Source organism: Babylonia areolata, chromosome 1, assembly GCF_041734735.1.
Source record: "Babylonia areolata isolate BAREFJ2019XMU chromosome 1, ASM4173473v1, whole genome shotgun sequence".
In the NCBI taxonomy this organism is placed as follows: Eukaryota; Metazoa; Mollusca; class Gastropoda; order Neogastropoda; family Buccinidae; genus Babylonia; species Babylonia areolata.
This window is the reverse complement of record NC_134876.1, coordinates 54,179,938-54,191,830: the sequence shown is the minus strand read 5'-3', so window position 1 is coordinate 54,191,830 and position 11,893 is coordinate 54,179,938. Positions and strand designations below refer to the sequence as shown.

The 11,893-nt window shown below is 45.2% G+C and overlaps 1 protein-coding gene across 5 annotated transcripts in view; it reads right to left on the bottom strand.

The window, feature by feature from the left end:
* Positions 1-2,685: 2,685 nt before the first annotated feature.
* The window catches only part of LOC143284073 (uncharacterized), a 46,069-nt gene continuing 36,861 nt past the window's right edge, over positions 2,686-11,893 (bottom strand). For all 5 annotated transcript variants that reach the window (XM_076590735.1, XM_076590711.1, XM_076590718.1 and 2 more), the window contains 3 exons: positions 9,750-10,144; positions 8,554-8,661; positions 2,686-5,665 (listed from right to left, as the gene is read on the bottom strand). In XM_076590735.1, coding sequence (XP_076446850.1) covers positions 4,343-5,665; positions 8,554-8,661; positions 9,750-10,025 — 1,707 coding nt within the window. In that variant the 5' untranslated portion in view covers positions 10,026-10,144 and the 3' untranslated portion in view covers positions 2,686-4,342. The remainder of the gene's footprint in view (positions 5,666-8,553; positions 8,662-9,749; positions 10,145-11,893) is intronic.

Below are 11,893 nucleotides of genomic sequence, written 5' to 3'. Positions count from 1 at the left end.
GTAACAACAACCACAACAACAACAACAGCAGCAACAAAAGTGTTGTTTAGACGACTTCGGTAGCCTTGCATGAAGAAAACATAGTTCTCTGTCCCGTTATCATACACATACATATCACAGTCTGTTAATCATGACCTCAGATGTCAACCTCCTTAAAATCACATGATTTACTACACTTGCCAGAGCATAAGTAAAATGTATGGTACTTTTTCAACACACCGAACATTATGTTTTTAATGTACGATATTTCTTCAGTTTGGCTAAACTGATTAACAACAACAACAAGACAAAACAAAAACAACAACAACAATATACACTTCATTCTCCCTCATATTCTGATATGTACCTGGAATAGGATTATATTCACGAACTGTTTCCAAAAATCATATACCCCCATCTCCCCCCCCCTTCCCCCCCCCCCCCCCCCACACACACACAAACAAAAAAAAAGGAATTCGCTGTCCAAAAATATTTCCACAATTATGTCAATGTTTTGTTGTTTTTTTTGTTTTGTTTTGTTTTGTTGTTGTTGTTTTAGTTCCATGTAGCGTCATCGTCCAAAGAGAATCCTGCACGCTGCGAGACGTCAAACTTGGCGGGTTATAATTTACAAGAAGGTGTGAGTTTTTCACTGAAGCCGAACTCCTCGGACCAGCTTTGTACAGGGTTCTCTCTGGATATGCAATGCCACGTGGTTACGGTCACTCAACAGACACCTGTCAAGACCTGTTGGAAACGAATGACGAGCGAGCGCCCGAGCGGCAGCTGTCAGCCGGCTGTACCCGGCAGGTATACAGCCTCTTATGCACATACGTGACTCCGTGTTTTGTAAAGTGTTTAGAGCTTGGTCTCCGACCGAGGATAGGCGGCTGTGTAAGTACTCATATCATCCTCATCATCCTCATCATCCTCATCATTGTCATCTTCGTCATACATCGCCGAAGTCAAAGCATCGACGTAGCTGTGGTGAAGTCAAAGCATCGACGTAGCTGTGGTGAAGTCAAAGCATCGACGTAGCTGTGGTGAAGTCAAACCAGCGACGTAGCTGTGGTGAAGTCAAAGCATCGACGTAGCTGTGGTGAAGTCAAAGCATCGACGTAGCTGTGGTGAAGTCAAAGCATCGACGTAGCTGTGGTGAAGTCAAACCAGCGGTGTAGCTGTGGTGAAGTCAAAGCATCGACGTAGCTGTGGTGAAGTCAAACCAGCGACGTAGCTGTGGTGAAGTCAAACCATCGGTGTATCAGTTTCAGTTTCAGTAGCTCAAGGAGACGTCACTGCGTTCGGGCAAATCCATATACGCTACACCACATCTGCCAAGCAGATGCCTGACCAGCAGCGTAACCCAACGCGCTTAGTCAGGCCTTGAGAAAAAAAAGGGGGTGAATAAATAATAGATAAATACATAAAAAATAACTACTACCACTAATACTACTACTACTACTAATAATAATAATAATAAATTAATTAAATAATTAATTAATTAATTAATTAATTAATAAAAAAGACAACAATGATGATAAATAAGCAAATAAATGTAAAACATGGAGACACACATTCACACATACACCCACATATGCATAACAGATATGCACCAAACATGCAGTTTCACAGATATGACAGCACAGTCAAATACACATAAACGTACATGAGCCCCAACACACACACACACACACACACACACACATTACCCTGCACCTTCTCTATCCCCCTCCTCCACACACTGACTCATTTCTAGGCGACGTATCGCAGATTCCACGGCACCCCCCCCCCCCCCCCCCCCCCCCCCACACACACACACACACACACACAGATGAACACTTACTTGTACAAGCACACACACATACGCCCATATCCCTCACCCTCAACCCCACACACATATATACAAAGATATATATATATATATATACACACCCGCACGTTCCAATATTCCGTTGGTCCCACAGTGTAGGCATGCATACACTCGCCTACCAGAGGTGTAGCTAAAGTCAAACTAGCGGTGTATCTGTGGTAAAGTCAAACCAGCGGTGTAACAGCCTATTTATGCCCCCAGATTGACCCCGGGCCTGAACTGACCCCCACGGGGGGAGTGGGGGGGGTAAACTTCAAGTAGTCAGAACTGACCCTCCCCCCTCTTCCCTAGTTGGAGTTTACCCCCTCCCTCAGCACCCACCCCCCACATCCCCACCCCCCGCTCTCCCACATAATGGATATGAGGTGTCATTCCAGGCTGGCTTGAAGTGACCACAGGGGATTTTGCTGACCCAGTCAGAATTCAGTTTCAGTTTCAGTTTCACTTTCTCAAGGAGGCGTCACTGCGTTCGGACAAATCCATACACGCTACACCACATCTGTTGAGCAGATGCCTGACCAGCAGCATAACCCAACGCGCTTAGTCAGGCCTTGAGTGCATGCTTACATATTTGTGTACCTATGAAAGTGGATTTAATTTTACGTAATTTCGCCAGAGGACAACACTCTCGTTGCCATGGGTTCTTTTTCAGTGCGCCAAGTGCGTGCTGCACACGGGACCTCGGTTTATCGTCTCATCCGAAAGACTAGACGCTCAGTTTTATTTTCCAGTCAAACTTGGGAGAAAGGGCGAGAGCGGGATTCGAACCCACACCCTCACGGACTCTCTGTATTGGCAGCTGAGCGTCTTAACCATTCTGCCACCTTCCTCCCAGTCAGAATTAAAACAGGCTAATAGAGAAGAACTCCCCCACATTTGCTTCCGTTCAGTTGGAAAGGACAGAATTACAAGATTGGAGACGTGGGGGACGAGGGGGCGTAGGGTGTCATTAAAAGCTAGCTCGAGTGTGTGTGTGTGTGTGTGTGTGTGTGTGTGTGTGTGTGTGTGTGTTTGCGCGAGTAAAATAGAAGGGGACACAAATGGCCGCCGATGACTGAACTTACGTCCCCTGAATCAACAATGTGTAGTTCAGTATTCTGCCCACTTCGGTCGGGACGGACGTGCATGCCGTGTTCAAAGTGTAACCAAACTGCGTAATAATAACGCTTTTACCACATTGTCATCTTTAACGATTTCATCACATTTATCAAAACGAATCGTTTCTCCCTAAGATCTGGTGTAGACGACCCAAAGACAGAAAGAAAATGTGAGAGAACTCACTTCAAAGGTGAAAGAACCGGCGGCGGTTTCAAATTGCTCTGTTTTGGATCAGTAAAATACAGCGCTGTCAACGGTACCACCAGCGCAGAATTCTGATGAAGGAAGAGAGCGATGAACATACATAATCATCACAGTTGTTTGGATCGAGGTACGTGGTGTATTTGCTTGCCGGCAGCGAGCATAACGGAATGTGCCAAAACAAAACTGCGCATCTTTTTAGTTTCCTCGAGTCACTGAAGTTTTTGCTGCATGCGCGCTCGAACACACACACACACACACACACACACACACACACACACACACACACATGTACAAACATACGCACACACACAATGAGACAGAGAGAGACAGAGACAGAGTCCGAGAAGTCAGAGATAGTGAGTTAAAAAGATACGCGCGAGGTACGGGGGTACCGTGGAAGGTCGGGCAGGAAGGCGATAAGTTTCATCGTAATTTTATACTGTGATGAAAACAAAATGAAATAAAACAAAGTATGTGGTGAAAACAAAATGAAATAAAACACAGCACACTTATAAAGTCTATGTGGCTACAGCGTTGGATGCTTGGAGCTGGTCTGAAATCAGAGAAAACAACTCGCCGCAACATGGTCAGCCAAACAACGTCTATCTACGCACACCACTGAACCCATTTGGAATTTGAAAAAAACAAAAATATAATCCCAGCTTTCAACAACTATATGTAGAGTAGGCTCTGATCATATGACACGTCAAGGTATATAAACTTGGTGGAGCCAAGCATAATGGAAAGAGCTCATGCAAACGTCAATGGTGGTGCCCTTTGAGGCTAATGCTGGCTATAAGGTGAAGTAAGTCTCAGTAAATAAGTGAGTAAGAAAGCAAAACTGTTCTCACAGACACAGGCTTTGACACACAACCGATAGATGGAGGAATTTGGGGTGAACAGTTATGTGCGGCGCTCCAATGACATTCACAGAGTTGAGGGAAGAAGAAGAAGAAGAAGAAGAAGAAAGTAACAGCACAGATCTTTTCGCTGACTATTTAACGCCAGAGGACATCGCTCCAGATACGCGCAGCGCTAAGAGCATGTCACAGTTTGCCCTGAAAGAAATCAAATGTTACAAAACAAAAGGTAAACCACACACACACACACACACACACCAAGGGCCAAAGCCCTGTCATTGTCTGCACCAGGACTTAAAATGTCTTGAACATGCAACATGGGCTCCAGACCTTACACGCTGGACAGGATGTCCATCAGCGATTTCCCCAGGGCTTCGTCCGTGTTCACTTCTGTCCACAGAATGCCATTCTGGTCGTCCTCCCCAATGTTGACGTGGTCGCTGATGATGGTGATGTCGTCGGCTATGGTATCGATCTGGTGAGAGACTGAGAGGGAGGAGCATCGACTGCGTTTCCGTGATCTCCGTGTTTCCCAGGACATGGAGCGTTTCGAAACCACTGGTCCGACGCTGGCGTTGACGATACTGGCTGAGATCCTGTCCGCTCCAGTCATCATCTCTACGGGGACTGCAATCAAGGAATCGCTTTCTGGTCCACTGTCGGTGTTTATCGGTCTTTCATCGGACGATACAGTGTTTGACGATATGTCTAGATATTTTGCTGCGGTAATAGCTGGAGTCATCTGATCCGAAGGCAGAAAACTGGCGTTAGAAACTTCTGGACCACAGGTCATATCTTGACCCGACAACCTCTCCACACTACTTCCCGCAGTGTCTGTGTGATAGTGTTCCCACGCATCAAAGTCTTGGTAGAGCGTGTCGTTTGTAAGAGGTGTGGAGTTTCCCGTAACACTCGCATCAAAATCTGTCTCGGAAGATATGACTGACAATAACATCGTGATATCTTCAGGCAGTTCGTTGTCAGTTTCCTCAATCATATACAACTTCTCGGATTGCAGCGTCTGCTCTGTGACACCGTCTTCAACTTCTGGGAAGTGTTGCTGGGTTGTTTGTTGAGGAACATGGCTCTGACTGCAGTTTCCAGTATCAGCAGTTGCCTTCCCGTCGTCTGAAAGAACTCCGTTCAGCGCGGCGCCGCTGCTGGCAATTCCCTGGGCATTCACATTCACGCTGACCGTGGCCGCCGCCCCCACCGCCGTCGATGCAGACTTCAGAATTGATTCGATACACAGGAGGCTGTGTGGATACAGGGAACTGCTTGTCGGTGGACTGGCCAGACCCTCGTTGTGGTTCAAGAAATCGGGATGGTCGATTCTTTTCCACCCTGCTGTCTTGGGACTAGAGTGTCCTTTACCTTTCCCACTTGTGGGCTGTGAGGGAGTTCCCCCCAGTGTGGATCCCAGGAAGTGTTGATGGGATAAACCACACTGTGTGGTTTCTCTGCCGGACATCTTGTATTTCATTTTGCGTCTCTCGGAGGGCGGAATGATGACCACATTGACGACTGTTGGTGCTGTGGCGGTCAGTTTGCATTCATGGTCTGACAGGCACATCCTCATCCTGTATTCCCATTTCTGTAGCTTGTTTATTTGGTGTTGTAACTCCTGTTTTTTGAAAGACAGGCAGTTGTTCGTCTGCAAACAGCAACAGAGCATAGTATTTAAACTAAGGTAATCTTTTTCCTTCAAACAACAACACAGCATAGTAGTTAAAACAACGGCGCAGCACAGTATAATTAAAAACAGGGTAGTGTAAACAACAACGATGATGATGATGATGGAACCTCCCGTCGGAGTGACGGATGAGTCGGCAGGCAGGCTTATCTGTCGGTGTGTGTCCTCATATGGGAGAAGAGGCCGATCCTGAAAGCGCAGCACTTCCCACAGGTGTTGCAACGGAAAACGTCTCCAGAAGTTTAGCCCTGCTTCCTTCGCTCACGCTTCTCCTTAATGGCCAGCATTCATTTGTGTTCAAACGTCTTTATGCCACTAGAGCACAGCATCCTCCAGCGAGAACGGTCAAGGGCATCAGTTTCCCAGGAAGCGATGTCTATGGCACAGGCTTTGAGGTTTGTCTTCAGTGTGTCCTTGACACATACTTTTCACAGAGATGACAGACAATGACACCTACATTCCAAATGACACCTACTTTCTCAGAAATTCCAGAAAATGACACCAACTTTTCTCAGAGATGACAGACAATGAAACCTACTTTCTGAATGACACCTACTTTTCCCAGAGATTCCAGACAATGATACCTACTTTTTCTCAGTGAGTCCAGACAATGACACCTACTTTTTCTCAGTGAGTCCAGACAACGACACCTACTTTTTCTCAGTGAGTCCAGACAACGACACCTACTTTTTCTCAGTGAGTCCAGACAACGACACCTACTTTTTCTCAGTGAGTCCAGACAATGACACCTACTTTTTCTCAGTGAGTCCAGACAATGACACCTACTTTTCTCAGTGAGTCCAGACAATGACACCTGCTTTTCTCAGTGAGTCCAGACAATAACACCTACATTTTCTCAGTGAGTCCAGACAAAGACACCTACTTTTTCTCAGTGAGTCCAGACAATGACACCTACTTTTTCTCAGTGAGTCCAGACAATGACACCTACTTTTTCTCAGTGAGTCCAGACAATGACCCCTACTTTTTCTCAGTGAGTCCAGACAACGACACCTACATTTTCTCAGTGATTCCAGACAATGACACCTACTTTTCTCAGTGAGTCCAGACAATGACACCTGCTTTTCTCAGTGAGTCCAGACAATGACACCTGCTTTTCTCAGTGAGTCCAGACAACGACACCTACTTTTTCTCAGAGAGTCCAGACAATGACACCTACTTTTCTCAGAGTCAGACAATGACACCTACTTTCCTCAGTGAGTCCAGACAATGACACCTACTTTTCTCAGTGAGTCCAGAAAACGACACCTACTTTTTCTCAGTGAGTCCAGACAATGACACCTACTTTTTCTCAGTGAGTCCAGACAATGATACCTATTTTTCTCAGTGAGTCCAGACAATGATACCTACTTTTCTCAGTGATTCCAGACAATGACACCTACCTTTTCTCAGTGAGTCCAGACAATGACACCTACTTTTCTCAATGAGTACAGACAACACCACCTACTTTTTCTCAGTTATTCCAGACAATGACACCTACTTTTTCTCAGTGAGTCCAGACAATGATACCTATTTTTCTCAGTGAGTCCAGACAATGATACCTACTTTTCTCAGTGATTCCAGACAATGACACCTACTTTTTCTCAGTGAGTCCAGACAACACCACCTACTTTTTCTCAGTTATTCCAGACAATGACACCTACTTTTTCTCAGTGAGTCCAGACAACGACACCTACTTTTTCTCAGTGAGTCCAGACAATGACACCTACTTTTTCTCAGTGAGTCCAGACAACGACACCTACTTTTTCTAAGTGAGTCCAGGCAATGACACCTACTTTTTCTCAGTGAGTCCAGACAACAACACCTACTTTTTCTCAGTGAGTCCAGACAACGACACCTACTTTTTCTCAGTGAGTCCAGACAACAACACCTACTTTTTCTCAGTGAGTCCAGACAACGACACCTACTTTTTTCTCAGTGAGTCCAGACAACGACACCTACTTTTTCTCAGTGAGTCCAGACAACGACACCTACTTTTTCTCAGTTATTCCAGACAACGACACCTACTTTTTCTCAGTGAGTCCAGACAACGACACCTACTTTTTCTCAATGAGTCCAGACAACGACACCCACTTTTTCTCAGTGAGTCCAGACAACGACACCTACCTTTTCTCAGTTATTCCAGACAACGACACCTACTTTTTCTCAGTGAGTCCAGACAATGACACCTACTTTTTCTCAGTGAGTCCAGACAACGACACCTACTTTTTCTCAGTGAGTCCAGACAATGACACCTACTTTTTCTCAGTGAGTCCAGACAACGACACCTACTTTTTCTCAGTGAGTCCAGACAACGACACCTACTTTTTCTCAGTGAGTCCAGACAACGACACCTACTTTTTCTCAGTGAGTCCAGACAATGACACCTACTTTTTCTCAGTTATTCCAGACAACGACACCTACTTTTTCTCAGTGAGTCCAGACAATGACACCTACTTTTTCTCAGTGAGTCCAGACAATGACACCTACTTTTTCTCAGTGAGTCCAGACAACGACACCTACTTTTTCTCAGTGAGTCCAGACAACGACACCTACTTTTTCTCAGTGATTCCAGACAATGACACCTACTTTTTCTCAGTGAGTCCAGACAATGACACCTACTTTTCTCAGTGAGTCCAGACAATGACACCTACTTTTCTCAATGAGTCCAGACAACACCACCTACTTTTTCTCAGTTATTCCAGACAACAACACCTACTTTTTTCTCAGTGAGTCCAGACAACGACACCTACTTTTTCTCAGTGAGTCCAGACAACGACACCTACTTTTCCTCAGTGAGTCCAGACAATGACACCTACTTTTTCTCAGTGAGTCCAGACAACGACACCCACTTTTCTCAGGTATTCCAGCTCGGACTTGCTTCGTTCTCTCTCCTTCCGAGCCCAGCGTTTCTTGTTTTCTCGCTGTCTCTCCAGTCGCCTGTACTCCTCCGTTGTCATCTGTGGAACAAGGAATCAGCAATCAGCCAGGGTGACCAAGCTGTTAGAGAGTAAAGGGTGAGGGTGAGATAGGGTGAGAGAGAGAGAGCGAGAGAGAGAGAGAGGGATGGAGGGAGGAAGAGGGAGAGAGAGAGATGATCATTATGAGAGCGAGCGAGAGAGAGAGAGAGGGGAGGGTGAGTGAGAGAGAGGGGGAGGGAGGGAGGGAAGGAAAGGGAGAGACTGATGATGATGGTGAGAGCGAGAGAGAGATGGGGGGAGGAGAGGCGAGAGAGAGATGGGGGGAGGAGAGGGAGAGACAGATGATGATGATGAGAGCGAGAGAGAGAGAGAGGGATGGAGGGAAAGAGGGAGGGAGAGGGACGGAGGGAGGGAGAGGGAGAGAGATGATGATGAGAGCGACAGAGAGAGAGATTATGATGATGATGATGATGATGATGATGATGAGAGCGAGAGAGGGGGAGGGAAAGAGAGAGAGAGAGATGATAATGAGACCGAGAGAGAGAGACTCAGATGGATTCATGTGCTTCAGCCACAGGTACACATTTATAATGGGGGAAGGGGGTAGAGGAAGTGGGTAATCCAACTGTACATTCATACAATAAGTAGTGGCATTATTTTGAACACAGTATGTAGATTTGAACCTGAGAGAGAGAGAGAGAGAGAGAGAGAGAGAGTGATACAGAGACAGAGTGATACAGAGAGAGAAGGAAAGGAGAGGGAGAGAAGGAGGTGGTCAGATTATCAGACAAGAGTAAACAAAGTGTGGATTTCGGGTGGGTTTTTTTTGTTTGTTTGTTTGTTTGTTTTGTTTTGTTTTTTTGTTTTTCGTTTTTGTTTGTTTCTTTGGTTTGTTTTTGTTTTCTTTTATTTTCTTTTGTTTGTTTTATTTTTTGTACATTGTCCAGATACAAGCAACAACAACAAAATCATACACACGGGCACATAAGACAATACCTCCCCATCCCCACCGCCCCCACCCATAAAAAAAGAAGGCCGGCCGGCTGGTAAATAATGAAAACTTGCCGGGTGGAAGTGGAGACAGGAGAAGAAGCCTCACAACAACTACAACAACAACAACAACCAACCTGCCCTTTTGGTTTGGCCTGCCAGCGGTCAGCAGCGTTGACCCCGCGGCTGCGGAGGCTGCCGGACACTTTGGCCTGAAGCTGCTGGCGCACCGCCACAACCCCTGGCTCTAGCTCTGGGCCTGGCTCTGGTTCCTGGCTCGGAGGCCCCCCTTGGTATCGACGTCGTCGTCGTCCTCCTCCTCCTCCTCTACTGGAGCCTCCATGGGGATCCCCTGGTGCCACCACCGCCGCCGCCCTCTCGCGTCTTGGGCGGAGCGTCTCTCGTCTGCTCATTGGTAGGGTGGGTGTGTCTGTGTTCGAAGTTGTTGGTGTTGGTTGTGGTGGTGATGATGATGGTGCTGTTGTTGTTGTTGTTGTTGTTGTTGTTATCCCCTCCCTAATTTTCTCCTCTCCTGAAACACGATTAAAATTTTATCATGAACAGTAGTAGTAGTATTTTACTTGTTTAGTTCTACCACTCATCCTCCATCATCACTCTGTCTATAGCTCCGTCTCTGTCGCTCGCTCAGGGCTGGGAGGAGTGGAGCACGTAGATTTGATCATCTCAGTACCCTGGTTAGTTAATTAATTAATTAATTAATTAATTAATTAATTAAAATTTTCGTTTCGTTTCTCTCTCCTCGGGTTTTCATCAAGTCTGTTGGATCCATACCTTTTGTTACTTTATTTTCTATCAGCATCAGTATCATTAGCATCAACATCATCATCATCATCATCATCATATTAACGACAAAGGGGTTGAATCATCCCTGTAGTTGCTTTCTTCCTTCACGATCAAGCTGTGTTGTTTTTATGGTCAACCAGTGGTGCATGTATCTCTGTAGATCCAGATAAAAGGTTACCCTCTCTCTCTCTCTCTCTCTTCTCTCTCTGTATATATATATATATATATATATACATATATATATATGTGTGTGTGTGTGTGTGTGTGTGGTGTGTGTGTGTGTGTGTGTGTGTGTGTGTGTGTGTGTGTGTGAAATCTGGACTTGCGATTATTGTCAACTACTTTTTTTTTTTAATGATAAATCAAAAATATTATTTCTTCCATCACTTCATTTTTTGACAAACTGCTTCTTCCTGCTGTTTTTTTTTTCTGTTTCTGTGAGCCAGCCTTCACAAGCTGAACAAACACATGGTTTATTGGATCCTTCACAGGCACATTTTAAAAGTCACTGAACCGTTATCTATTTATGTCCTGGCCGAGAGAACTGTGTGTTGTTCAGTAGTGAATTGTTACTGAGTGAGTTGCGCAAGTGATGTCTGTACATCATATGCCAAGGGAGGAAAGAGAAATGGAGGGTCGGCGTAAGTCGCTATCTTCCGGAGTTACACTACTGACCACTGCATTTTTTTTTTTTTTTTTTTTTTACACTCTGCCATGCTCTCATCAGTCCGCTACCACTGCGAAATAACTTGACATGTTCACAAGGGACGGAACTCGGATCACGTCAGCTTTAGCAAACAGTAGTCTCTCTCCCTTTGAGAGCATTTAGGGGAGAGAGAGAGAGAGAGAGAGAGAACGAACGAATTTTTATTTTCCCATGGTACTGAGATAAGCATAATGACAAGAATGTTTTTTTCCACCCAGCCCTGGGGTAAAAAAAAAAAAAAAAGAAAGGTACAAGAATAAATAGAGAAAATTCGTATCAGAAGAGAGGAAGAGAGAGAGAGAGAGAGAGAGAGAGAGAGAAGACAAGACAAGACAAGACAAGACAAGACGAGACAAAATTCTTTGTTTCGAGGATAACAGATAAGCACTTGTGTGCTTTTTACATCCAGTCCCCGCCCTGAATAGGGTCTCCACTACACAAAACTAAATAAAATTAAAGCTTTGTGTAAGTAGAAATACACAACAGTGAAGAAAAAAAAATCTTAAAAGAAGAAACAAAGAACACACACACACACACACACACACACACACACACACACACACACACACACACACACACAGGCACAAGCATGGTGTTAGTAAAATGCATAGGAAAAAATGAACAAAATGAAAGAAACAAACACACACAACACACACTGCACCACAGACCAGAATGGGGGATGGAGGGTGAGGGAGGTTCTCAGTCAACCATACACATTTGACAAACAGTATCATTAAAATGAACGATTTACATAACACATTATGGCATAAG